This window comes from Hyla sarda, chromosome 10 (assembly GCF_029499605.1).
Source record: "Hyla sarda isolate aHylSar1 chromosome 10, aHylSar1.hap1, whole genome shotgun sequence".
NCBI classification, from domain to species: domain Eukaryota; kingdom Metazoa; phylum Chordata; class Amphibia; order Anura; family Hylidae; genus Hyla; species Hyla sarda.
Window position 1 is genome coordinate 97,574,037 of NC_079198.1, and position 27,693 is coordinate 97,601,729.

The 27,693-nt window shown below is 43.8% G+C and overlaps 1 protein-coding gene across 1 annotated transcript in view; it reads right to left on the reverse strand.

Annotated features, from left to right (window-relative positions):
- Window positions 1-27,693, reverse strand: part of NOC2L (NOC2 like nucleolar associated transcriptional repressor) — a 114,228-nt gene that overhangs the window by 37,004 nt on the left and 49,531 nt on the right. Inside the window, exons 12-14 of the mRNA XM_056543793.1 lie at window positions 27,050-27,161; window positions 12,785-12,898; window positions 7,933-8,034 (exon numbers count right to left, since the gene is read on the reverse strand). Coding sequence (XP_056399768.1) covers window positions 7,933-8,034; window positions 12,785-12,898; window positions 27,050-27,161 — 328 coding nt within the window. The remainder of the gene's footprint in view (window positions 1-7,932; window positions 8,035-12,784; window positions 12,899-27,049; window positions 27,162-27,693) is intronic.

The window sequence follows — 27,693 nt, forward strand, 5'->3', positions numbered from 1 at the left end:
CCAAATTCGCTAGTTTGTATAACCTAACCCAAATGAGGGGGATTAAACGTCCCTTTTATAGCCATCTGCCTCAGACAAACAAGTCAACAACAGGACGGAAGTAAGGTAATGGTCAATGAGAGGCCATCTTTCGGAGCGGCAGGCTGTTCAGCAAACTTTTCCATAATTAATATGGGATGACTGACCCGCAGTTACTAAAACATCCTGAAACCCTCACAGCTGCATGCTGAAAATAGAATTGCTGGGAGTGTTTGCTGCCTCCCAACACGAAAACAGATCTCTGACAAGCATCCAAACCACCGCCGGTAACCCCTGAGTCGCTGCACACGCGACAGATTCCAAGGTTACCATTACTGCGCAAAAAGGTTCTAATGCTTGCAAGTTAAGAGTTAATAAAGAGAGACTAATAGCTACACGCCGCTCCGGAGCTGGGATTTGCAGTCTGCCAAAACAACTCTGCCGCCTCGCTCTTTTTCTCCCAGCACGGGGGGGAAAGTGCATGTCACTGAGACAGAAAGAGCGCATCACCCAAGAGCCGCGCCAGCCGGCGATTATCTGGATAGAAGCTGTCAGGCTGCCAACGATGCTCGCGCACACACACACACTGTTCTAAGGCTATGCATCGACTCACACCCACACAAGTCACCTATGGATGCACACCTTTCCAGCTTCATTTGTCCGCAGCAGGCTTAATCACAGTCGTCTAGGGCAGATTTGGCACGCATATAAAAATAGTCGAGAACGCAACAATGACACAAAAAGAACGATGGCACTTACAGGATTAAAGCCACACTATATAACTATTAGCTACTTAAAGCTGTACAGGTCACACGGAGACAACGTCTCACTGACTCCTGTGGTTGCCACTTACGAATCCTTTCTGTGCTCTTGGTACCCAGGGTGGCAGTAAAATTCTGTAATATATCAGTGAATTCTAGCACATCGGTGCAAATTCACCAAGACGGCTGTGCCAGGCACATTTTTCAGGCAAAGTATATCAAAGAACAGGTAGGTGAAAAGATCCCGGCACACCAAATTTCTTTTGCAAAGTGTTTATTTAGGCAAAGAATACATAAATGCAGCATGCGTTCCGGCCACTACAGCCTTTTTCAACTGCGGTTGAAAAAGGCTGTAGTGGTCGGAACGCGTGCTGCGTTTATGTATTCTTTGACTAACTAAAGAAACACTTTGCAAAAGAAATTCAGTGTGCCGGGATCTTTTCAGCTACCTTGGATACCTCTATCCCTGGCACCCACCTCCATCTACAGTGCCGACCCATCTATCTTGTGGATTATCAAAGAACAGAAACTGTACCTAAAGCAACAATGGGGTGTGGCTTATTGAGAAAGGGGTGTGGCATGGGTAGATAAGGGCACTGATGTGCGCCACTAAACGCGACAGGATGTTGGCAAACAGAGTCAGTCTAAAGTAAGCCAAAAAAAGTTCCTCCAAAGTTGCTTCGGAAACCCGAACTGATCTTGTAGATCGGCTTTCATTTACAAAGCCTATTACATGGCTTGACAATCGTGTTAGCAGGGCTGCCTGAGCGATCGCTGAATAATTCGTGCGGCTCCCGCTTCCGTTATTTGTTGGCCACACTTCCACTATTATATGGAGAGATGTGTGGCTGACAAACAATGCTTTTTATAACCGGTAAAAAAAAAGACACCAGCCGACAAATGAACATTTGCTCATTTGTCGGCTGATCGCTGGCCCCATTACACAGGGTGATATAGGTCTCTTCTGTAGATCAGGACCCCATGTAATAGGACCCTTAGTCTTAAAACGTTCCTGATTTATCAATCAGTCTCCGCCACTTCGATTGATCTGATGCAAATGAAGACTGAGGGTCTAAGTCGGCACGGTCTTGGAATTAGAGCGTTTTAGTTCATCTAGGCAACTGTTTCAAGAATGGTTGTCCGTGTGTTAAAGGGGTTATCCAGAAAAAAACTTTTTTTATATATATATCTATCAACTGGCTCCAGAAAGTTAAACAGATTTGTAAATTTCTTCTATTAAAAAATCTTAATCCTTTCAGTACAGTGGTCCCTCAACATACGATGGTAATCCGTTCCAAATGGACTTTCGTTTGTTGAAACCATCGTATGTTGAGGGATCCGTGCACTGTAAAGTATAGGACAGTGGTCTACAATCTGCGGACCTCCAGATGTTGCAAAACTACAACACCCAGCATGCCCGGACAGCCAACGGCTGTCCGGGCATGCTGGGTGTTGTAGTTTTGCAACATCTGGAGGTCCGCAGGTTGTAGACCACTGTTAGAGAAAGTTGTACTCACCTGTCCCCGACGCTCCGGACCGTCACCGCTCGTCACCGCTGCCCTGGATGTCGCCTTCCATCGCTGTCGCCGCATCCCCGAGGTGTCCCCGACGCTCCGGCAAGGCCTCTGCTTCAACGGCGAACCGCGCTCTCCATCACCGCCATCACGTCGCTACGCACGCCGCTCCTATTGGATGACGGGACAGCGTGTGCAGCGACGTGATGACGACAATGGAGAGCGCCGACGATGCAGGGGATCCCGAAGGGGATGCGCCGGAGCCCCGAGGACAGGTAAGTGATCGTCAGCGGACCACACGGGGCACCGTAAAAGGCTATCCGGCGGCAGCTGAAGCAGTCAGCGCTGCCGGATAGCCGTTTCTGCGATGGCCCCGACATAAAAAAGCATTGTATGTTGATGCTGCCTTCAACATGCGATGGCTTCTGAGAGAGGCCATCGCATGTTGATATTATCGTATGTCGGGGCCATCGTAGGTCGGGGGGGGGGGGGGGGGTCACTGTATTTATGAGCTTCTGAAGTTGAGTCTAAGTGCTCTCTGATGACACATGTCTCAGGAACCGCCCAGTTTAGAAGAGGTTTGCTATGGGGATTTTCTTTTAAACTGGGCGGTTCCCGAGACACGTGTCATCAGAGAGCACTTAGACAGAAAAGAACAACTCAATTTCAGAAGCTCATAAGTACTGAAAGGATTAAAATTTATTAATAGAAGTAATTTACAAATCTGTTTAACTTTCTGGAGCCAGTTGATATATAAAAAAATAAGTTTTTCCCTGGATAACCCCTTTAATATCTCTGAAGGACTTTTGAAGCAGAAATGGCAAACAAAATGAGGTTCCAATAAGAAGGATGGTATTATTTTTGTCAGAAATTTTGTACTTGTGCCACATAACTGGAAAACACAATCTAAGAGAGTGTTTCCCAACCAGGGTGCCTCCAGCTGTTGCAAAACTACAACTTCCAGCATGCCCGGACAGCCAAAGGCTGTACTGACATGCTGGGAGTTGTAGTTTTGCAACAGCTGGAGGCGCCCTGGTTGGGAAACACTGATCTAAGATGTGACTCTGGGCAAGAACTGCGTGAAATGTAATAGCCCACCTCCAAAACCTTACCAAAAGGTCTGCAATGCAGAGATCTCAAGGCTTCTGGTGGCTGCTTACGGATCACAATGACCCAGGGGGATTGTACACAGCGAAGCCCTGATCTAACCTGTCATCTGTATGCAGAAAAACTGTGTTTGCTACATCCTTTTAATATCTAGTAGAGGCAGTATTTATTCATACAGAGGACAGGGTCTATATTACAATGCTCTATGTCAGTGTTTCCCAACCAAGATGCCTCCAGCTGTTGCAAAACTACAACTCCCAGCATGCAAGGAAAGCTTTTGGCCTTCGGCTGTCTGAGCATGCTGAGAGTTGTTGTTTTGCAACAGCTGAAGGCACCCTGGTTGGGAAACACTGCTCTATGTGCACACAAGATAAGCATGAAGTTATAAGGGGTACTCCAGTGGAAAACATTTTTTTTTTAATCAACTGGTGACATAGTGTAACCGATTTTTAAATTACTTCTATTTAAAAATATTAATCCTTCCAGTACTTAGCTGCTGAATGCACCAGAGGAAGTGCTTTCCTTTTTGAATTTCCTTTCTGTCTGACCACAGTGCTCTCTGCTGACACCTCTGTCCAGAGCAGGATAGGTTTGCTATGGGGATTTGCTCCTGCTCAGGACAGTTCCTGACATGGACACAGGTGTCAGCACAGAGCACTGTGTTCAGACAGAAAGGAAATTCAAAAAGGAAAGAACTTCCTCTGGAGAATACAGGAGCTGATAAGTACTGGAAGGATTAAGATTTTTAAATAGAAGTAATTTACAAATCTGTTTAACTTTCAGCCACCAGTTGAAGTTTTTTTTCTAGTGGAGTACCCCTTTAAGGAAGGCCAGGAGATCACCCCCCTATATATCTACACTGTAGGAATTCATGTCTTCCTGAGGTCAGAAATCATTCTCCAGTTTATAAAATTATTTGGGGACTATACTGAACCTGAGTGTATGTTCACCATTAACCCCTTAAGGACCAAGCCCATTTTAACCTTAAGGACCAGGCCACTTTAGTTTTTTCCTCCTCGCCTTCTAAGATCCCTAACTCCTATATATTTCCATCTACAGACCCATAAAAGTGCTTTTTTTTTGCATGACCAATTGTACTTTGTACTGAAACCTCTCATTTTACCATAAATGTACGGCGAACCTAAAAAAAAATAAAATTTTGTTTTCAATGTTTTGTTTTCACACTGTACACTTTACGGTAAAAATGACACATGTTCTTTATTCTGTGGGTCAATACGATAAAAAATGATACCCATGGCTAGATACTTTTATTTTTGTGTACCGCTTAAAAAAAAATCTAAAACTTTTTGTACAAAATCACCAATATAAAATCGCCCTATTTTGACCAAGTATAACTTTTTCATTTCTCCGTATATGGGGTGGTATGAGGGCTAATTTTTTGTGCAGTCATCAGTACTTTTTATCGATACCACATTTGCATATATAAAACTTTTAGATCATTTTTTTTTAAATAAAATGTGACAAAAAAGCAGCATTTTTGGACTTTTTAAAACAAAAAATTTACGTTTACGCCATTCACTGTACAGGATAATTAACATTATATTTTGATAGTTCGGACATTTACGCACGCGGCGATACCAAATTTGTTTATTTAAAAAAAGTACGCTTTTTGGGGGTAAAATGGGAAAAACGGCCAATTTTCATTTTTATTGGCGGAGGGGATTTTTCCTTATTTATTATTATTATTATTATTTTTTTTTTTTTTTAAACACTTTTTATGTCCCCATAGGGGACTATCTATAGCAATCATTTGATTGCTAATACTGTTCAGTGCTATGTATAGGACATAGCACTGATCAGTATTATCGATCTCAGACCAGAGCAGAAGACCCCGGGAGATGGACAGAGCCAGGTGAGGGGACCTCTGGCTGCCATGCTGGATGATCAGATCTGTATTGATTACGGCATCTGAGGGGTTAATGGCGGACATCCGCACAATCGCGGATGTCAGCCATTACAGGCGGGTCCCCGGCTGCTGATAGCAGCTGGAACCTGCCGTGTATGACGCGAGCACCGTTCTGATGCTCACGGTCATACACAGGACATAAATGTACGTCCTGGTGCGCGAAGTCCCGCCAAACCAGGAGGTACATTTACGTCCGTGGCCGTTAAGGGGTTAAAGAGGTGATGAACGTCTTAAATGGGCACTGTCAGATACAAAACTTTTGATATGTTGTAAAACATGCAAAACTAATAGGTTTTGCATTTGCTTTCATTAGAAAATTTTCAATATTTCATAATGAAAAAGCCAGTCAAACAACTGCCCCCCCTGCCTGCTTGGACACATACTAGTCCTGCTGTGTCCATGCGTCATCACCTATGTCATGGACACACTTCCTTGATTGACAGCTGTGAGTGCAGGACTCACAGCTAGAGGAAAAATCCTCCCACTGTCAGCTTGTGTCTCGCTACTGTCAGTGAGGACAAGCTGGGAGTTGTAGTTTTGCTAATGCTAGGGGAGATGTGAGCAGACAGCATACTGGGGGAGGGGGCGGAGACCTGAACAGCGGACCCTTCGCGATCTAAATCTTATCCCCTATCCTTCGGATACGATTTTTTCATGTTACTTATCCTTTAAGTCTATATTATCATCCAGAAATGCATTCATAATCTTGCGGGCTTCAGAGCCAACATTTTCCTGCACGTTCTTCTGGCTACAAGACTTCAATGAGGTTTCTCCAGTAATCTGCATTCTGCTGTGAGTAGTCTTACCAGTAACTTTATAATATATAGATACTGGAGAAATATATTTGCATTGTGTTTATTGGCCTTTTTAGAAGAAACAGAATTGTGAATGCAGCTCTGGAATAACATGCGGGCTGTAACTAAAGATTAGTACAAGACAAGGGTTTGGACCCTTATACAACAGTAGGTATAAAATCACAGTAGCCCCCCCCCCCCCCCCAGCTGTGTTACACAACAGCAGGGATCTTATGCATAGTACGTCAGTCCACATATGGCAAAAGGAATCAATTTCCTCTGTGTATGGTGCCATGTTTAGACTGCAAGTACTACATCTTTTGTTCAAATAAATTCAGACAACGTGGACAACATCACATAAATCTGAAATAATTCTGTCCTGACCAATAGGCAATATTGCTTAAATAACAAGGCATGCAATAGGAACAGAAGCCATTTAACAATAATTTATAGCAAATTCTATTCTAGTGATTTATGGTCAAGACAGAAAATGAAGAAAAAAGTGCAACTGCTTTGCTAGTAGTTAGAATTGTGTGCAATGCTGTGTGCAAAAAACACCTGTAACTGAGGACAACGCACGCACTTCTACCACAGGCTTATTCAGCACAGGAGATCAGTAAGACAAGGCTAAGATGATTAACTGGGAAACGCAATGTGCATCTGGGATATATTACAAAGCCTCCACACGGACTATTAATCTGTCTCCTGATAGGCTACAAATAATTTAATGTTTTCAGCAAAGCCTAGCCTCATGCCTATATATCTTGACTGTAAACGTAGCCTCCGTGAACTCTAAAGTAGCTGGTTCCAAGCTACAAAACAGCTGAACCGTCTTCATGATTTTATAGTTTAAGGAGTGACTGCAGCGGCTTTCTATGTTTATATTGGTCACAAATTGACAAAAAGCCATCATTGCATCCACAATACACCCCTCTTACAAGAAAATTACAGTCCTAAGAGAATCTGGGCAGATGGCTAAATAGCTAAAACATGTTGTAATATCTAATAAAAAAGGCAACCCCAAGTCCTAGTAAACTTTTCTAAATGGCAGTAAACAGAAGCATAGGGGGCACTGTAAAGAGAGGACAGGGGTAGCCCCCCAAGTAAGGCAAGGGTGGTGCCCAGAGCCAGGCAAGGGTGGTGCCCAGAGCCAGGCAAGGGTGGTGCCCAGAGCCAGGCAAGGGTGGTGCCCAGAGCAAAAGAAAGGGGGCTAAACAGAGAAAGGCAAGGCAGCAATGGAACTCTGTTTGCAGAAAGAATGAGCCTGTCCATTATTTTTGCATACTCCACACAGAATACGTTGCCATCTATGAGACGGCACATTCCCGTGCAGTCCTAGCACCGACATGTTATTCTGGCGCCCACAGTCTGCAGAATGTCTGCACGGAGATTATCCGTGCGGACATTCCGAGGTGTGAACATAGCCTAAAGAGCAAATTAATAGGCCTGCATTCTGTAAAAGTGTAATTTGAGCTTGTCAACAAGTTGCAAGTGTAAATAACCATACAAAATATACAAAAAACAATAAAAGCAAGCCAATGCATTAGCTTATCCAAATCACCCTGCCCAGTCTTTCATAAGAAATATAATTGACTTAACAGATTGTACAAATGGGTTGCCCATACGGATAACCCTGCCCAATATGTCCTTATCAAAGCATATGGACTTCATATAGGAGGTCCCCAGCTCATGACCTGCCAACAACGACTTTAGCTACTTTCCAGGAGTCTGAATGAGGAAGATCCATGATGATCAGTTATTACTAACACAAAATATGATCTCTTCAGTTTATGTGCAAGGATCCATCATACCTGTATAATGCAGGGAAGTACCAGTTCAGGGAACCCAATGGTGTGGGCCTGGGTGTGCACATATTCTAGTGCCAGGTCATAAATCTGCTCAATGAGTCCATCCTGTAGAAAACAAGGCAAACATAATAGGGTTTTTTTTAATAACTATGATGAAATTCACGACTACAGATGCCCAATTTCCCCTCCCAGAGGATAAACGACAGAGAAGACCCAGACCTTAAATTGAGTTTATTTACTTAATTGACTTTATTTGACGTTTAGTGCTATTCAAAACAGGCAGTGGGCCAATAAATCCTAAAAAAATAATAAAATATTAGGACAGCAATTCCAGTCCAGCTGAATGGACATGTTGACAGATGGAAAAGTCACCACCAACTGTGCTCATGTCAAGTTTGTAAAAGAAACCTGTCATCACCTGTACAGTGCCGTATCCGAGCTGAACTACACCACAACATGACCTCTGAAGTGACAACAGGAGCTGAACTACACCACAACACGACCTCTGAAGTGACAACAGGAGCTGAACTACACCACAACACGACCTCTGAAGTGACAACAGGAGGCTGGGGGAAGAGATCCCTGACACTTTCCTAACTTATCATAAAATAAGCCATCTCTCCAAGGAGCTGGGCGTAGGTTAGTTTGTGGATCCTGCCAATTTCAGTGTACGACAAAAAGATTACTGTATTCTGATACATTCTGCATGGGAAAGCAGGGATCGGTCATTTTAAGACAAGTGGAGCATATACAGTCATGGACGTAAATGTTGGCACCCCTGAAATTTTTCAAGAAAATGAAGTATTTCTCACAGAAAAGGATTGCAGTAACACATGTTTTGCTATACACATGTTTATTCCCTTTGTGTATATTGGAACTAAACAAAAAAAAAAAAAGGGAGGAAAAAAAGCAAATTGGACATAATGTCACACCAAACTCCAAAAATGGACTGGACAAAATTATTGTCACCCTTAACTTAATATTTGGTTGCGCACCCTTTGGAAAAAATAACTGAAATCAGTCGCTTCCTATAACCATCAATAAGCTTCTTACACCTCTCAGCCGGAATGTTGGACCACTCTGCCTTTGCAGACTGCTCCAGGTCTCTTATTGGAAGGCGCCTTTTCCCAACAGCAATTTTAAGATCTCTCCACAGGTGTTCAATGGGATTTAGATCTGGACTCATTGCTGCCACTTGAGAACTCTCCAGCGCTTTGTTGCCATCTATTTCTGGGTGCTTTTTGACAGATGTTTGGGGTCATTGTCCTGCTGGAAGACCCAAGATCTCGGACGCAAACCCAGCACATTCAAGGCACCCAGTGCCAGAGGCAGCAGAACAACCCCAAAACATCATTGAACCTCCACCATATTTCACTGTAAGTACTGTGTTCTTTTCTTTGTAGGCATCATTCCATTTTCGGTAAACAGTGGAATGATGTGCTTTACTAAAAAGCTCTATCTTGGTCTCATCTGTCCACAAGACGTTTTCCCAGAAGGATTTTGGCTTACTCAAGTTCATTTTGGCAAAATGTAGTCTTGCTTTTTTATGTATCTGTGTCTGGGTCCTCCTGGGTCTCCTGCCATAGCGTTTCATTTCATTTAAATGTTGACTGATGGCTCACGCTGACACTGATGCTCCCTGAGCCTGCAGGACAGCTTGAATATCTTTGGAATTTGTTTGGGGCTGCTTATCCACCATCTGGACTACCCTGCATTGACACCTTTCATCAATTTTTCTCTTCCGTCCACGCCCAGGGAGATTAGCTACAGTGCCATGGGTTGCAAACTTCTTGATAATGTTGCGCACTGTGGACAAAGGAAAATCTAGATCTCTGGAGATGGATTTGTAAGCTTGAGATTGTTGATATTTTTCCACAATTTTGGTTCTCAAGTCCTCAGACAGTTCTCTTTTCTTCTTTCTGTTGTCCATGCTTAGTGTGGCACACACAGTCACACAATGCAAAGACTAAGTGAACTTCTCTCCTTTTTATCTGCTTTCAGGTGTGATTTTTTTTTATTGCCCACACCTGTTACTTGCCCCAGGTGAGTTTAAAGGAGCATCACATGCTTGAAACAATATTATTTTTCCACAATTTTGAAAGGGTGCCAATAATTTTGTCCAGCCCATTTTTGGAGTTTGGTGACATTATGTCCAATTTGCTTTTTTTTCCTCCCTTTTTTGGTTTAGTTCCAATACACAAAAATCAAATAAACTTGTGTATAGCAAAACATGCGTTACTGCAATCCTTTTCTGTGAGAAATACTTAATTTTCTAGAAACATTTCATGCCAACATTTACAGCCATTACTGTAGTATCTGGCAGCCACTTATGTCAGTAACCTGTTCAATAAACATGCATGCTCCCTAGATACACAGAAGACAGCTATTGGTTTACTTAAATACATGGTCAGTTCACGCTTCACTGAGACCCGCTTATTCCTACTGACTGTGTGAGGGTGGGTTTACCTGTTAACATTAAACATGTGCATTAACATCTTTAACTATAGTTCTAGATGCTGCTGGAATTACATGGGACATAGTTACTTTAGCCAATGCGAGAAGTGGATCCACCAAGTACAAAGCAGCATGGAGGCATGCTGTGGGCCTTTGCAGCTCTAGGCGCAATCTAGAAAAGTATATGTGAGCAGCAATCTATACAGTAGACTGTATTTCACTACTCACTACATTTTTCTGGACAGTGAGCAGCAATGCACACAGTACTGTATGCATTGCCACTCGCTCACTATGTTTGTTGGCCAGACACCCTCACACCTTGCTCAGTGAATGTGCACAGTGGCCCAGAGGTAAGTGGCTATGCTGTACAATACTGCCGCTAACTAAATGTAAAATACATTTGCTGGACACGCTCATAGCTATCCCAGAAAGTGTTAAAGGGGTACTCTGGTGGAAAAAAAATTCTTCATATCAACTGGTGCCAGAAAGTTATACAGATTTGTAAATTACTTCTATTTAAAAAAATCTTAATCCTTCCAACACTTATCAGCTGCTGTATACAGGAAGTTATTTTCTTTTTTTAATTCCTTTTCTGTCTAACCACAGTGCTCTCTGCTAACACCTCTGTCCATGTCAGGAACTGTCCAGAGCAGGAGCAAATCCCCATAGCAAACCTCTCTTGCTCTGGACAGTTCCTGACATGGACAGAGGTGTCAGCAGAGAGCACTGTGGTCAGACAGAAAAGGAATTCAAAAAGTAAAGAACTTATAGAAGCTGATAAGTACTGGAGGGATTAAAGGGGTAATCCGGTAAAAAACAAAAATTTTTTTTTTAAATAAACAGGTGCCAGAAAGTTAAACAGATTTGTAAATTACTTCTATTAAAAAAATGATTAACTCTTCCAGTACTTAACGGCTGCTGTATACTACAGAGGAAATTCTTTTCTTTTTAAAGTTCTTTTCTATATGACCACAGTGCTCTCTGCTGACATCTCTGTCTGTCTCAGGAACTGTCATGAGTAGGAGCAAATCCCCATAGCAAACCTCTCCTGCTCTGGACAGTTCCTGAGACAGACAGAGGTGTCAGCAGAGAGCACTGTAGTCATATAGAAAATACATTTAAAAAGAAAAGAACTTACTGTGGAGTAGGGATCGACCGATTATCGGTATGGGCGATATTATCGGCCGACAATCACGATTTTGGGGATTATCGGTATTGGCAATTATTTTGCCGATAAGCCGATAATGCCCCGCCCCCCGCACCGCCCCCACCGCACCGCGACCGCCACCCCCTCGACCCGCCGCACCGCACCTCCGACCCACCGCACCGCGTTGCACCCCCCACCGTGATGCTAGGCGGTATACCGGTATGGATTTTTTCCCATACCGCTATACCGGTCGGGCCCCTCCCCCACCCTCCGAGTCAATAAAAAAATTAAACTTACCTGTAATGGGGGTGGTCCAGGCCATCCTTCCTTCATGTAGTGTCCGGGGGCGTTCCGGGTGGAGGGTGGTCCGGTCCGGGCTGTCCTTCTCCCACGGTCGTCTTCTCCACTCCGGGCAGGCTTCGGCCTAGTACGCTGCATAGACGCCGCTACGCCGTGACGTCAGGTGCGTCGCTGCGCACGGGCGTCACTGCGAAGTGGAGAAGATGACCGCCGGAGAAGAAGGACAGCCCGGACCGGTTCACTTTTCACCCGGAACGCCCCCGGACACTACAGGAATGATGGATGGATGGCCCGGAGCACCCTGGCAGGTAGGGGAGAGAAGCGGGTGGCGGTGGCCTATGGCCCCGCAAAAGCCACTGCAGATCATTGATTTAAAGCGCCCGCTTTAAATCAATGATCTGCAGCGGTGTCGCAGGGGGTTAAATAGCCGATAACTTATACCGGAATATCGGTAAAAGTTATCGGCTGTCGGCCCTAACCTGCACCGATTATCGGTATCGGCCCTAAAAAAACGATATCGGTCGATCCCTACTGTGGAGCATACAGCAGCTAATAAGTGTTGAAAGGGTTAAGATTTTTAAATAGAAGTCATTTACAAATCTGTTTAACTTTCTGGCACCAGTTGATTAAAAAAAAAAAAATTCAACTGGAGTACCCCTTTAACTGTGCAGTGAGCCATATAGTTTTGGAGGCGTCACCACTCAGCGTACTGGAGTCCAGCTTTTGACAGGAGTCCCTGCTCTTGTATTACCCATTCCTTTTGAAACCACCTCCAGCTTTAGTGCCATTAAAAACTGCATGTGTGAATTTAGCCTAAACAGCATGCAAGGTTGTGGTTCAATATTGAAATGAACAGAAATGAATGAATGGTCTCCACTTGTCTAGTTCCACTTTAGACCACAGAGGAATCACTCCCATGCCCAATACACAAGGGCATAACAGACAATGATTTACCCTGAACACTTTCTCCAGGAGGTTCACGTTGGACAACTTCAGGATCACAGCGAAGTTGATCGGTTTTACGCTAATTCTTCCCGGCCGTTTGTTAAAATTCACTTGCAGCAACATCTGCAATAAAAAGGAAAAAAAATATATAAACAAAAAGAAATGTAAAGTCCTTTTGCTTGAGTTACGATTCACAAAACGACACTGCAGCTGTGGACACTCCCCCCCCAAACATTCCCATCAAGGTTGGTACATCTGGGCTGGCGTCCAGGGCCGGTTAACGTGCCAGCGGATTAGTATTTTCTAATTAATATATAATTAACTAATGTGTCGTTAGGCGTTAATTCCTTTGATCCGACTTGTCAATGCAGAGAAATCGATAGGATGCATAAGCATTACGAGGAAAGAGGTAAGTGGCAAAAGAGGTGCGAAATCTAAAACATTACTTTTATAATCTCCAATAAAACGTTAATGGGAATCGTGATTAATAAAATCCTGGTGTGATTACCCCCCCTTTCGTGTGTTGATAAGCATTACAAGCACAACACTGCATTAGAGCATATAGAGCAGTGTTTCCCAATCAGGGTACCTCTAGATGTTTCAAAACTACAACTCCCAGCATGCCCGGACAGCCAAAGGCTGTCCGGGCATGCTGGGAGTTGTAGTTTTGCAACAGCTGGAGGCACACTGGTTGGGAGACACTGCAGTAAAGCGTATGTAAAGTTTAAAAAAAAAAAAAGTGTCATAGTGACCAGCATGGGAGTTGTAGCTTTGCAACAGCTGGAGGCCCCCTTGGTGCGAAAACACTGATATAGAGGTGGTTTCTTTTTTGACAAAACACATTGGAAGTATATAAAAAATAGACATAAAAAATATACATTGGCCATTCCCGCCCAAAATCGGCAGGCTGAGATGACTTTTCTCCAATGCGTAGGTGAGCCTTTAGTCACTAAGAGAGATACAGTGGGGCAAAAAGTATTTAGTCAGCCACCAATTGTGCAAGTTCTCCCACTTAAAAAGATGAGAGGCGCCTGTAATTTTCATCATAGGTATACCTCAACTATGAGAGACATAATGAGAAAAACAAATCCATCAAATCACATTGTCTGATTTTTAAAGAATTTAATTGCAAATTATGGTGGAAAATAAGAATTTGGTCAATAACAAAAGTTCATCTCAATACTTAGTTATATACCCTTTGTTGGCAATGAGAGAGGTCAAACATTTTCTGTAAGCTTTCACAAGGTTTTCACACCCTGTTGCTGGTGTTTTGGCCCATTCCTCCATGCAGATCTCCTCTAGAGCAGTGATGTTTTGGGGCTGTCGCTGGGCAACATGGACTTTCAACTCCCTCCAAAGGTTTTCTATGGGGTTGAGATCTGGAGACTGGCTAGGACACTCCAGGACCTTGAAATGCTTCTTACGAAAACACTCCTTCATTGCCCGGGCGGTGTGTTTGGGATCATTGTCATGCTTAAAGATCCAGCCACATTTCACCTTCAATGCCCTTGCTGATGTAAGGAGGTTTTCACTCAAAATCTCACAATACATGGCCCCATTCATTCTTTCCTTTACACGGATCACTCGTCCTCGTTCCTTTGCAGAAAAACAGCCCCAAAGCATGATGTTTCCACCCCCATGCTTCACAGTAGGTATGGTGTTTCTTTGGATGCAACTCAGCATTCTTTCTCCTCCAAACATGACGAGTTGAGTTTTTACCAAAAAGTTCTACTTTGGTTTCATCTGACCATATGACATTCTCCCAATCCTCTTCTGGATCATCCAAATGCTCTCTAGCAAACTTAAGATGGGCCCGGACATGTACTGGCTTAAGCAGGGGGACACGTCTGACACTGCATTATTTGAGTCCCTGGCAGCGTAGTGTGTTAATGATGGTAGCCTTTGTTACTTTGCTCCCAGCTCTCTGCAGGTCATTCACTAGGTCCCCTCATGTGGTTCTTAGATTTTTTTTTCTCACCGTTCTTGTGATCATTTTGACAACACTGGGTGAGATCTTGCGTGGAGCCCCAGATCGAGGGAGATTATCAGTGCTCTTGTATGTCTTCCATTTTCTAATAATTGCTCCCACAGTTGATTTCTTCACACCAAGCTGCTTGCCTAGTGCAGATTCAGTCTTCCCAGCCTGGTGCAGGTCTAAAATGTTGTTTCTGGTGTCCTCCAACAGCTCTTTGGTCTTGGCCATAGTGGAGTTTAGAGTGTGACTGTTAGGTTGTGGACAGGTGTCTTTTATACTGATAAAAAGTTAATACAGGAGCCATTAATACAGGTAACAAGTGGAGGATAGCGGAGACTCTTGAAGAAGTTACAGGTCTGTGAGAGACAGAAATCTTGCTTGTTTGTAGGTGACCCAAAAAGATAAAAAGGAGCAAAAAAATCACTTACAAATTAATTCCGATCCTCTCTGAAGTTAGGTACTGAGCACTATAATAGGTTCCCCTATTATTTTTTTCAAGTGGAACACAACTTGTGAGCATAATAAAATCAATTATTGATGGATTATAAATGTTTTAACATACGCCAGAAGTTCCAGCTTGAGAAGATCAGACATTCAGCATTTTTCCCTTATGTCTGGCCAATAGGGGCAGGGATCCAATGGAATTTATGGTTAAGAATCTAACACTTCACGTAAAAGTCTTCTAGTTACCGAAGAGAAGGGGGGGGGGGGGGGGGTTAAAAAGCCATATCAAAAGAAATTGCAGTTTTTGTAGTCTGTCATTACGCCATTTGACATTAGTAAAGGCTGTGAACCAGGCTGGCCCATTATACAGGATAAATAGCAAATACTTTCAGCGAAATATTATGCAATGTTACCTTTATTTTCCCTATAATATTCAGCAACTGAAGAAAGGTCAGCAGCTGGACACCTCTCACATGAAAAGGTTTTTGTAAAAATAAATCTGCTAAAAAAGTTTATCATATTAATATCCTTCACTAGCAGCAGACAGTCAAGGAGCCTGATAACAACTACACCCATCAGACATCCGAAAACAACAGGGTCTCAGATCAGATGGTACCAGCAAAGAAATGTAACCCTAAATGAAATCATACACGAGATTGCTGTAGGCCAAATGTGTGTTTGTCAAACAGATACAGTCATGGCCGTAAATGTTGGCACCCCTGAAAACTCAAGAAAATGAAGTATTTCTCACAGAAAAGGATTGCAGTAACACATGTTTTGCTATACATATGTTTATTCCCTTTGTGTGTATTGGAACTAAACAAAAAAAGAGAGGCAAAAAGCAAATTGGACATAATGTCATCAAACTCCAAAAATGGGCTGGACAAAATTATTGGCATCCTTAACTTAACATTTCTTAGCACACCCTTTGGAAAAAATAACTGAAATCAGTCGCTTCCTATAACCATCAATAAGCTTCTTACACCTCTCAGCCGTAATGTTGGACCACTCTTCCTTTGCAAACTGCTCCAGGTCTCTCTTATTGGAAGGCGCCTTTTCCCAACAACAATTTTAAGATCTCTCCACAGGTGTTCAATGGGATTTAGATCTGGACCCATTGCTGGCCACTTCAGAACTCTCCAGCGCTTTGTTGCCATCCATTTCTGGGGGCTTTTTGACATATGCTTGGGGTCATTGTCCTGCTGGAAGACCCAAGATCTTGGACGCAAACCCAGCTTTCTGACACTGGGCTGTACAGTGTGACTCAAAATCCGTTGGTAATCCTCAGATTTCATGATACCTTGTACACATTAAAGGCACCCAGTGCCAGAGGCAGCAAAACAACCCCAAAGCATCATTGAACCTCCATCATATTTCTCTGCTCCTCTAATGACATGGCACACCCAGTACGGAAGCTAGTCGAAACACACCCTCTGCACTCATCTTTATGAGAGAGGTGGAGACACACAAACGGGCATGGGGGCATGTTTTGACCAACTTCCATGCTGCGCAGAAGCAGAGCAGGGGCCCCATATATGAGATTGCGGGGGGGGGGGGGGGGGGGTCCCCTTATCCTACCGCTGCATAACTCCCCCTTATCCATCGTCACATATCTCCATTAACACTGTTAGGTGCTCAGATCACGTATGAGCACCGACAGATTCCCTGTAAGGCCCTGGTTCAACATCGGCAAAATATACTTAGCGGCTAGTGTTTAAGTGACAGGTGACAAGTTTTGATCAGTAGGTGTCTGGGTGCGGAGATCCACAGGATCGTATAAATGAAGTTGCAGCAATTCTTAGCAGATTAGGGCCCTTTTATATGGAGTAATTATCATCCAATAATCGCCCTGTGTAATATGCGCAGCGATCAGCAAATGCTCATTTGTTGGCGGACTGTTGGAGTTTCAATGAATTTACAGGGTTGTAAGAACGATCCGGCGATCATTTGTGAGGCCCTGGCTGCCCAATACCGAGCTATGTAACAGATACGGTAAACGAGTGCCTATCTAGGAGATTGGTGTTAGGGTGTGTAATACAGAGTTCTGAGGCTTCTCTATTCTCTAAGAGGGAAGATTAGTGATGTATGGCCTCTTGGACTTTCTAAGATGCCCTAACAATCTAAATCAGGTACCACAGCAAAGCTAAAGATGCACACTGCTCAGCTGAGAGCGTCTGCACCTTTGTTGTATTTATTGATAGGTGATTCTAGAAACGCATATCTATAGGTTCACTGTCCTGATGGTGACATCAAAAGCATGGCCCCCTACAGTACCACATCCAGGAAGTGTATGGGTTAATGCACATTAACTATATTCCCATATAAAGAGTGAGCGGTTCTCCTGTGCGCTTCCTGTCAGGCGCTCGGGTAAGAGGCTTCCACTGCGAATTCAATCATTTAATTAGAAAATGGTTCTTGTAAAACCATTAGAGAAGGGAATCTTTAAACCTCCCGTCTGGTTGCAAAAGGGCAGTCAATGCACAGACTTTACAACCTCAGGTGTCTCGGGCAGATTAACAGCTCCTGCTTTCTCCATCCACTCTATTCCCACTACCACAAACTAGGCACACCATCCAATTTCTTCTAGAAAATAATTCACAAAAATATTACAAGTGATTCAATCCTTCCGACTGGTCTAAGGCGTCTTAATGATTTAAGCTTTTTCCCCCCAAGAAAAAAAAAGTAATAGTAATCTTCAGTTATTGAAAAGCAGTTTATACATTGCTACAGATCAGACATTTAAAGGGGTATTCCGCATCCACAGGATATGCTATTTCTTTAGTATAGGTAGAGGTCCCAGTGGTCTGATCCTAAAAATTAAGGGGATGCAGTCTCTGGGGTCAACTGCAGTTTCTTAGCAACCTGCCAGCTGGGATGGCCAAGAGCAGGGTATAAACAGGATCAGTTTTAATATGGCATCACTTGGGATGGAAATAAAGGAGACCTGCTATCCACAAAGGCAGAAGGCAATTTGTGAGTTAAAGTCAAGTCTGCAAACTCTTTGGGATAGATTACAGGAGTTGTCCCTAGAAAAGAGCCCCTGACTATATGCCTAAGCCAACTACTTACATCAGACAACCCGTCTATATGCCTTATCCGACCATTCACATTAGACAGCCCCTTTCTATATGCCTTACCCAACCATTCACATTAGACTGCCCCTGTCTATATGCTTTATCCGACCATTCACATTAGACTGCCCCTGTCTATATGCTTTATCCGACCATTCACATTAGACTGCCCCTGTCTATATGCTTTATCCGACCATTCACATTAGACTGCCCCTGTCTATATGCTTTATCCGACCATTCACATTAGACTGCCCCTGTCTATATGCTTTATCCAACCATTCACATTAGACTGCTCCTGTCTATATGCCTTATCCGACCATTTACATTGGACTGCTCCTGTCTATATGCCTTATCCGACCATTTACATTGGACTGCTCCTGTCTATATGCTTTATCCGACCATTCACATTAGACTGCTCCTGTCTATATGCTTTCTCCAACCACATTAGACTGCCTGTCTATATGCTTTATCCAACCATTCACATTAGACTGCTCCTGTCTATATGCCTTATCCGACCATTTACATTGGACTGCTCCTGTCTATATGCTTTATCCGACCATTCACATTAGACTGCTCCTGTCTATATGCTTTCTCCAACCACATTAGACTGCCTGTCTATATGCTTTATCCGACCATTCACATTAGACTGCCCCTGTCTATATGCTTTATCCGACCATTCACATTAGACTGCCCGTCTATATGCTTTATCCGACCATTCACATTAGACTGCTCCTGTCTATATGCCTTATCCGACCATTTACATTGGACTGCTCCTGTCTATATGCTTTATCCGACCATTCACATTAGACTGCTCCTGTCTATATGCTTTCTCCAACCACATTAGACTGCCCATGTCTATATGCGTTATCCAACCAATCACATTAGACTGCCCCTGTCTATATGCGTTATCCAACCATTCACATTAGACTGCCCCTGTCTATATGCGTTATCCAACCATTCACATTAGACTGCCCCTGTCTATATGCGTTATCCAACCATTCACATTAGACTGCCCCTGTCTATATGCGTTATCCAACCATTCACATTAGACTGCCCCTGTCTACATGTCTAAGTCGACTATTCACATAAGATTGCCCCTCTGTCTATATGTCCAAGTTGACCATTCACATAAGACTGCCCCTGTGTATATGCCTAAGCAGTCCATTCAGATATGACAGCTTTTGGCATTGTTTGGCGGACAGCTATCTCCCCCAATCCCCCCCCTTCACATGCACACTAGGTACAGCTGAGCTTGCATGTCTTTTGAATATTAAAAAAGGTGAGAACATGCCCTTTCCCTCTTGTGTTGTGACGGCTGGCCAGAGTTGGTGGGTTTGGACTACTTTAATCATATGTGTGTTGGCCAGCTTCATAGACTGTAATAGTGTTCTCTTCGGGAGGCAACTTCACACATTAGATGTTTGGTCCCACCAAATCAGCAAATACATATCCAATACGTATGCCTAGTTTTATTAGAGACTCTGGCTAGGTCACCCTTTTATGAGAAGGAATAGAGCAACTCAGCCGGACCTTTTCCTTCCAAGCATGACCTATATGGCCGTTCATTTCAATCGACTTTATAAAAAAAATATCGCTGAAGGAGAAATGTCTGGCTAGATGGAAGTTCAGACGATGTTCATCTTCATGAGACAACCCAGAAAATTAACCCCTTAAGGACTCAGGGTTTTTCCGTTTTTGCACTTTCGTTTTTTCCTCCTTACCTTTTAAAAATCATAACCCTTTCAATTTTCCACCTAAAAATCCATATTATGGCTTATTTTTTGCGTCGCCAATTCTACTTTGCAGTGACATTAGTCATTTTACCCAAAAATGCACGGCGAAACGGAAAAAAAAAATCATTGTGCGACAAAATCGAAAAAAAAACGCCATTTTGTAACTTTTGGGGGCTTCCGTTTCTACGCAGTGCATATTTCGGTAAAAATTACACTTTATCATTATTCTGTAGGTCCATACGGTTAAAATGATACCCTACTTATATAGGTTTGATTTTGTCGCACTTCTGGAAAAAATCATAACTACGTGCAGGAAAATTTATACGTTTAAAAATGTCATCTTCTGACCCCTATAACTTTTTTATTTTTCCACATACGGGGCGGTATGAGGACTCATTTTTTGCGCCGTGATCTGAAGTTTTTATTGGTATGATTTTTGTTTTGATCTGACTTTTTGATCACTATTTATTCATTTTTTAATGTTATAAAAAGTTACCAAAATACGCTTTTTTGGACTTTGGAATTTTTTTGCGCGTACGCCATTGACCGTACGGCTTAATTAATGATATATTTTTATAGTTCGGACATTTACGCACGCGGCGATACCACATATGTTTATTTTTATTTTATTTTACACTGTTTTATTTTTTTTATGGGAAAAGGGGGGTGATTCAAACTTTTATTAGGGAAGGGGTTAAATGACCTTTATTAACACTTTTTTTTTACTTTTTTTTTGCAGTGTTATAGGTCCCATAGGGACCTATAACACTGCACACACTGATCTCTCATCCTGATCACAGGCGTGTATTAACACGCCTGTGATCAGCATTATCGGCGCTTGACTGCTCCTGCCTGGATCTCAGGCACGGAGCATTCATTCGTCGATCGGACACCGAGGAGGCAGGTAAGAGCCCTCCCGGTGTCCGATCAGCTGTTCGGGACGCCGCGATTTCACCGCGGCGGTCCCGAACAGCCCGACTGAGCAGCCGGGATACTTTCAGTTTCACTTTAGAAGTGGCGGTCAGCTTTGACCGCCGCTTCTAAAGGGTTAATACCGCACATCGCCGCGATCTGCGATGTGTGGTATTAGCCGCGGGTCCCGGCCGTTGATTAGCGCCGGGACCCACGCGATATGATGCGGGATCGCGGCGCGATCCCGCTTCATATCGCGGGAGCCGGCGCAGGACGTAAATATACGTCCTGCGTCGTTAAGGGGTTAATCAGGAGAGTAAATTAGATCTGGTGCCATAAAGGAGGTGGGATGGTCTGTTGGGTAACCATAATGACATATTAGGTCTTTATACCAGTGCTTATACAGATACAGTGTTCACACCTGAGGAAATTTAAGTTAACACCTAGTTTTGCCATAGGTAATCCTGCGCTCAGTAAACACCTGTTTACATGATGTGATCAGAGCCCCCAGCAAAATGACCAATCTTGGAAATATTGTTTATTGCTGATAAAATGGATCATGCGTAGAAAACTAGGGCGACTGGCGGTGCATGGAACTCTCCGCTCATTAGGTGTAATCAGAAAATTTAGCCGCGATGATATTGCTACCCGGCAATCGTATCCTGTAAATGGGCCTTAAGAGATGACAGGCTCTGAGGCCAAGTGTTCAATGACTGCAATGAAGACTTGGCTCGGCGAGGAGAGAACAGAAGCTGCTGTACCAAACACTTTCTAACACCAGAAAACCAAAACTGCACACAGCAAAACGCTGAATCTTTCTAATGTTTCAGGCTTTGGAACTTGTGATCTATACTTATAACCGCTATATTCCTGCTCTCCATCAGACGTGTGTAATTCAATATTAATAGCCTCAAATTCTAGGAGAAGCTTTGTATTGTATTAATGGGCAACAGACACTGATGTAGGGGTTTCCTGCTAAAATGGGGACAAATAAAAATCACAATTAAGTTGTATGTCTGATAGGTGGAGAGAGGTGGGACCCATAGTTAACAGGAGAATGCCCATTGCCCAATGCCCATTTGGGGCACAGATGTTTCTGTAACTCCAAAGGACGTGAATGGAAAGCCACTTGAATGTATTCTACTATATGCTGTATAGGCTGTTCTTTCAGTAGGCAGAGAACCTATGGGGAGATTTATCAAAACCTGTGCAGTGGAAAAGTAGGCCAGTTGCCCATAGCAACCAATCAGATCGCTTCTTTCATTTTTCACAGACCTTCTTTAAAATGAAAGAAGCGAGCTGATTGGTTGCTATGGGCAACGTTTCCTCTGCACAGGCATTGATAAATCTCCCCACTAGAGATTTAAGAAATTCCCCTTAAGGGGGCACTCTGCTGCTAGACATGTTATCCCCTATCCGAAGGACCCCTGCAATCTCTGCCACGGCACCACAGAAATATGGTGCATGGAGCAAACTCCGTGCGGTGCCAGATGGCTGGTGAGCACAGCCACCATGCCCCATCTATTCATGTCTATGGGAGGAGGCATGACGGCTGTCTACTAGCCGTCATTGCCCCTCCTGTAGACATGAATAGAGGGGGTGTGGTGTGACATCACGTTCACGGAAGCCCCAGACTTCTGTGACCGAAACTCCGCATCGGCGGCCCGGAGATCGTGGGTCCCCGCGGCCAGACCCCCGCAATCAGACATGTTATCCCCAATCCTTTGGATAGGGGGATAACATGTATAGGGGCAGAGTACCCCTTTAAGGGTATGTTTACATGGCAAAATGTCTGTGTGGAATGCCGCAGGTATTTTCCACACAGACATTCTGCTGCAGCAGAATCCCAGTGATTTTGAAGGGATTCTGCTGTGCTTTTCACACGATGAAATTTCGGAAATCCCGATTCCGCCGTTTGCAAAAACAATGTGCCCCTCTTAATCTATCATCTTAAGGGCAGGGCTCAAGTCCTGCAGGAACGCGTGGGAACTGAGTTCCTGCACTTTTTCCACAGCAGGAACACCATTCCCATTAGCAGGAATTCTTCAGGACCAGCCCTTGAGTGGAAATCTTGCGTTAGTTTCTGCACTTTTTTTCCCAGGACTTGACCCCTGCTTAAGGGTTTATCTAGGCTAAAGAAAACCAGTTATCACTTCCATGCTGCCTGAACCATGAATCCCTGGGGTGGTCCCTGGTGGCTTCGCCTTGCCCTTTAGCCTTGATAGATAGATCTCTTCCTATACTCAAGAAGAGACCTATGGATCAAGGCTGGTGGAGCAGGGAGAATCCCATAAGGATCAACCTGATGACTTATGGTTTGGGCAGCATGAAAGGGATGACAGGGTCTCTTTAAAAATGTGTGCCTGTCCAACTGGATGCTTGGGTTTTGGTGTCTACTTCATCTGCTGTTGCTCACTGCCTTTTGAAAGGGTACCAAGTTCTGCTAGGATGTTGTAACCGGGAGCGAGCGTCCTACATTAGTAAACAGGAGGCCCAAATAGGGACAGAATTCTGTCCAGAAGATCTGCTTGTTCTCTCTGGGCTTTTCTTTGGCTTCCAAGGCTAAAGAAAAGAATTACAAAATGGTCTCTCATTGGTACTATTGCCCAACTACACTACACCAGTGTTGCCGGTGTTGTCTCTCTATCTGGGGGACACGTGTTACACATTCGGTGGCCGTGTCCAGGTAAACGGTCCTTCTGGAATAATTCTTGAGGTGTATTCTGGTGGGTGCTAGACACACTATTATTGCTACTGCCAGGTTTTCTGGCCAGTGCCAAAGGTAAGATTTTACGCCATCTTTTGGCAGCTGCTGGTCTTGTCATTCCACATCATCATCTATGTCTATGCCTGAAAGGATGAGTGAACTTGGAAAACTGGACAAAAGGAGGAGACTGAGGCACATGGTTGGTCAGATAAATTTGATATGATCTGGTTCCCTTGGCGTTCCTCAATGGATTCAAAAGCATTTTTGTGCCTCCTTCTTTGATGCATTTCTTTGTCATCTGGTGCTGGGTCTCACCGGCTATATTCCTGCTCGCTTACTATTGCTCTTTTTTATTTATTTTTTTAACGATTGGCGATTAGCATATTTTTTTAGTCTCTTTCTTAACCTCAGGATAGGTCATGAATATCAGATCAGTGGTGGTCGGACTCCGGTCACCCTGCCGATTAGCTGATACTGCACGAGCGCCATACAAGCAGCAGTGGCGATGAACTCAAATAAAACAATGCTGCAGTACCTTGCACCACCACTACAACATCGTTTGCAGGTACAGCTAATCGTCGGGCGGGTCAAGAGTTGGACAACCATTGATGTTATATCAATCACCTATCCCAGTGGTCTCCAAACTGCGGCTCTCCAGATGTTGCAAAACTACAACTCCCAGCATGCACGGACAGCCGTTGGCTGTCCGGGCATGCTGGGAGTTGTAGTTTTGCAACATCTGGAGGGCCGCAGTTTGGAGACCACTGGCCTATCCTGAGGATAAGCCAGCAATTTTTAAAGACCAGATAACCTCTTTATGAACTGAACTGAAATACTACACACAGCCCATGCTGGAAAAAAAAAGGAAAGAAAGTAGACCCTTTTTTTCTTATCTTAGACATCCCCTTTAAGCAGAGATCTTGGTTCTCAAGAATAAGGCCAGTAGAGCTTAAGGGAACGCAAAATGAGGCAAAATGAAAGTTTACACTTTTGCTTAGAATATTTCTTCATGTCAATGAATTGTCAAGTTGTTAAAATCTCTCCTAATGTGCCTGGTAAATGCAGCGATATTGGATCAGACGTATAAAGCTCAATAACAACCTCTATCTGGTGGAAGGAATAGTAAGCCTAAAATTTGAAAAAAAAAAAGTTTTTTACAACTTGATTTAGTTTTTTTTCTTTCAAATGCAGATACTGTGCAGTCTACCTCAGGTGAACGTGTATTCTAGAGCGGTCTAGTGTCAGATTAAAGCACTGCTGAAAAGGACTGAGGATAGTCAGAGGGGAAAAAATAAAATAAAAAACACAAATGCAAAGCAGAAGGTTTATATTGTGAAAATGATGGAGACTGTACATATGGCTCCCTAGTGGAAAAGTGCAGCAGGCGGCAGCCATGGACCTGCAAGGAGGGGAAAGGAACAGATCACAGAGCCGGAGCTGGCAAAGAGCAGAAGGATGTGGGCTGGACGGAGCATAGAAGCCGCAAAAGTATTTCCTTCCACTGAACAACGTCTTGGCTCAGGGACAGACGGAGCATCACGAGGCAGCATAAACCTCCGGTGCTTCCCATCCTCAATCCCAATGCTACCAAAAGGCAAACTGAAGCCAAGAACATCAATAAACCTCCACCCAAACCTCACCCCCTTCTGAACCGTCACAGCCGGATCTGGCCAGTAAAGTTAGACTAGACAGTGCAATGAGGAGGGGGGGGGGGGGGGGGGGAGGAAGTTTGTGGAAAATAGAAAATTTACGGATATTGATCAAAGAGAAAAATAAAGTAGCAAGGTGGCATACTGCTGTACAGACAGAAAGCAGGTTTCTTCATCCCGATTATTATTAGGTGGATATGTATCACCCAGAGGCACGGTTTCAGACCTGATGCAGGTGGGATGAGCTGATGCTTAGCAACTCACACAGATCGTATTGTGCAATTCTTCTCCTCGGATGATAAACCTCCTGGATATTAGCGTGTTGGGTAGAACGTAGAACTCAATCTGTGGCACTGAGCCAATCTACATGCCAGACGATAACTGAGCAGTAGTAAAGCTCTCCAATACGCCTGGAGGAGAAGTTGGTATGAAATGTTAATGACCTATCCAAAATTCAGCAAGGGCTGGATAGGAAAAAATGTCATTCAATGCATCATATATGGGGGAGGAGACTACTAAGCCAAGAGGTTTATTGATTGTAAACTATACGCCTGATGCTTAAAGGGAAAGTGACCGCAGCATCATCGGCACTATACAGGACAATAGTGCGGGGGACACGGATTTCAAAGTTTTTCACCTTTTATTTTGGCTCAGTGGTGCTGTTCTAGAGTTAAAGGGGTACTCCGGCGCTTAGACATCTTATCCCCCGCCACTGGGGACCCCCATGATCTTGCACCCCAGTTAAAACCAGTCCCCGAAGCATGTTCGCTCCGGGTCTGATTACCGGCGACCACGGGGCACGCGGCATGTGACGTCACGCTCCGCCCCTCAATGCAAGCCTATGGAGGGGGGGAGTGACCGCTTAAGATCACGTGGGTCCCCAGCGGCGGGACCCCCGCGATCAGGCATCTTATCCCCTATCCAAAGGATCCAAATGTCTAAGCGCCGGAGTACCTCTTTAAGGACTAAAATTCAAATACAGTGGTCCCTTAAGTTACAATATTAATTGGTTCCAAGACGACCATTGTATGTTGAGAGCAAAACTCTATGGAAATCTGGTAATTGGCTCAAATTGTCATCCAATGAGGGGTCACTGACTACAATATGTGCCTTTGGTTCTGAGATATGTCCCACCCAAGATCTGCTTGTATCTTCTCTAAATTGCGTGCTGGAGGCGGGCCCGCTGGCTCATTTTGAAAAGTCATTTATACCCAGTAATACAGGAGTATTACCGGTAAAATGCCAATTTGACAGGTCAGTTCTTCCAGCCATTGACATGTTTTGCAGATCTGGACTGTCTGCAGTATTGTATGTTGAGTCTGGTTTCAAATTACAATGGTCCAGAAAAGACCATTATATGTTGAAAATATTGTAAGCTGAGGCCGTTGTAAGTTGAGGGATCCCTGTATGTAAACTTACCTTCTTTGGTGCACTGGATCCCGTGGCCCCTGGGGCAGCCCTTGGCTACACCCCCTTTATAAATATTCAGTTCTCTTCCTAAAGCGGCTAGCCGATACACGTAAGATCACAAGCATGGATAGCACGCACCACCAACGCACATGCGTAAGCAGAGCATGGTTTCGCAACAGCGGCCATCTAGTGATGACACAGCACCTTCTTGAGATCTAGGGTGGTCCCAGTAATCAGACCCTCCTCCGCAATTATACACTTATCTGCTATCTTCTGGATAGAGAATAAGTCTCCAAGGCTGTAATACCCATTTAAGAAGTTTATTTAATGTTCACTTGCAAGTATTTTTGACCCAAGGGGTGGGATGACTTACCTCCAGTATAAAAGGTAACACAGGGATGAATACTTCGGTGCTTTCTGACAGCAGTGTTAAGGCCCTTATACAGTGCATCTTCAGGGGGAAGTATCGCACGGTTGGGACAAGCCTTTAGGGAACAAATGACAAGTTAGTTCAAGTATTAACATAATATAGAAGTCCTATATGATATGATTGTGACCCAGTACTAAGGCAATGTATAAAAAGAAAGCTATGGTGGCTTATCAGCAAAAAAATTAGCTGTTGCAAAACTACAACTCTCAGCATGCCCGGACAGCCAAAGGCTGTCCGGGCATGCTGTGAGTTGTAGTTTTGCAATAGCTGGAGGCACCCTGGTTGGGAAACACTGATGTAGACACTGCATATGCATGTATTAATACCATTTATCAGAATTGTAAAATAATTGTATTTCAATATTTTTGGAGAGCTATTATCTCCTGCCCTGTACTCTCTCTATATTCCCGATAAGCCACTATTGCCAGGACCTCTCGATGTTTTGTGATTGGTGCAATGCTGCCCCCTAATGGTGTATGGGAGTCATGTTTACATAGCTGTAAGTGTTCCAGAGAAGGAAAATCTCCAGACCGTTTGGAGCCAGACGGCCGAACGATCGTCTCCTTCTCTCACTTGTGTGAAGGGAG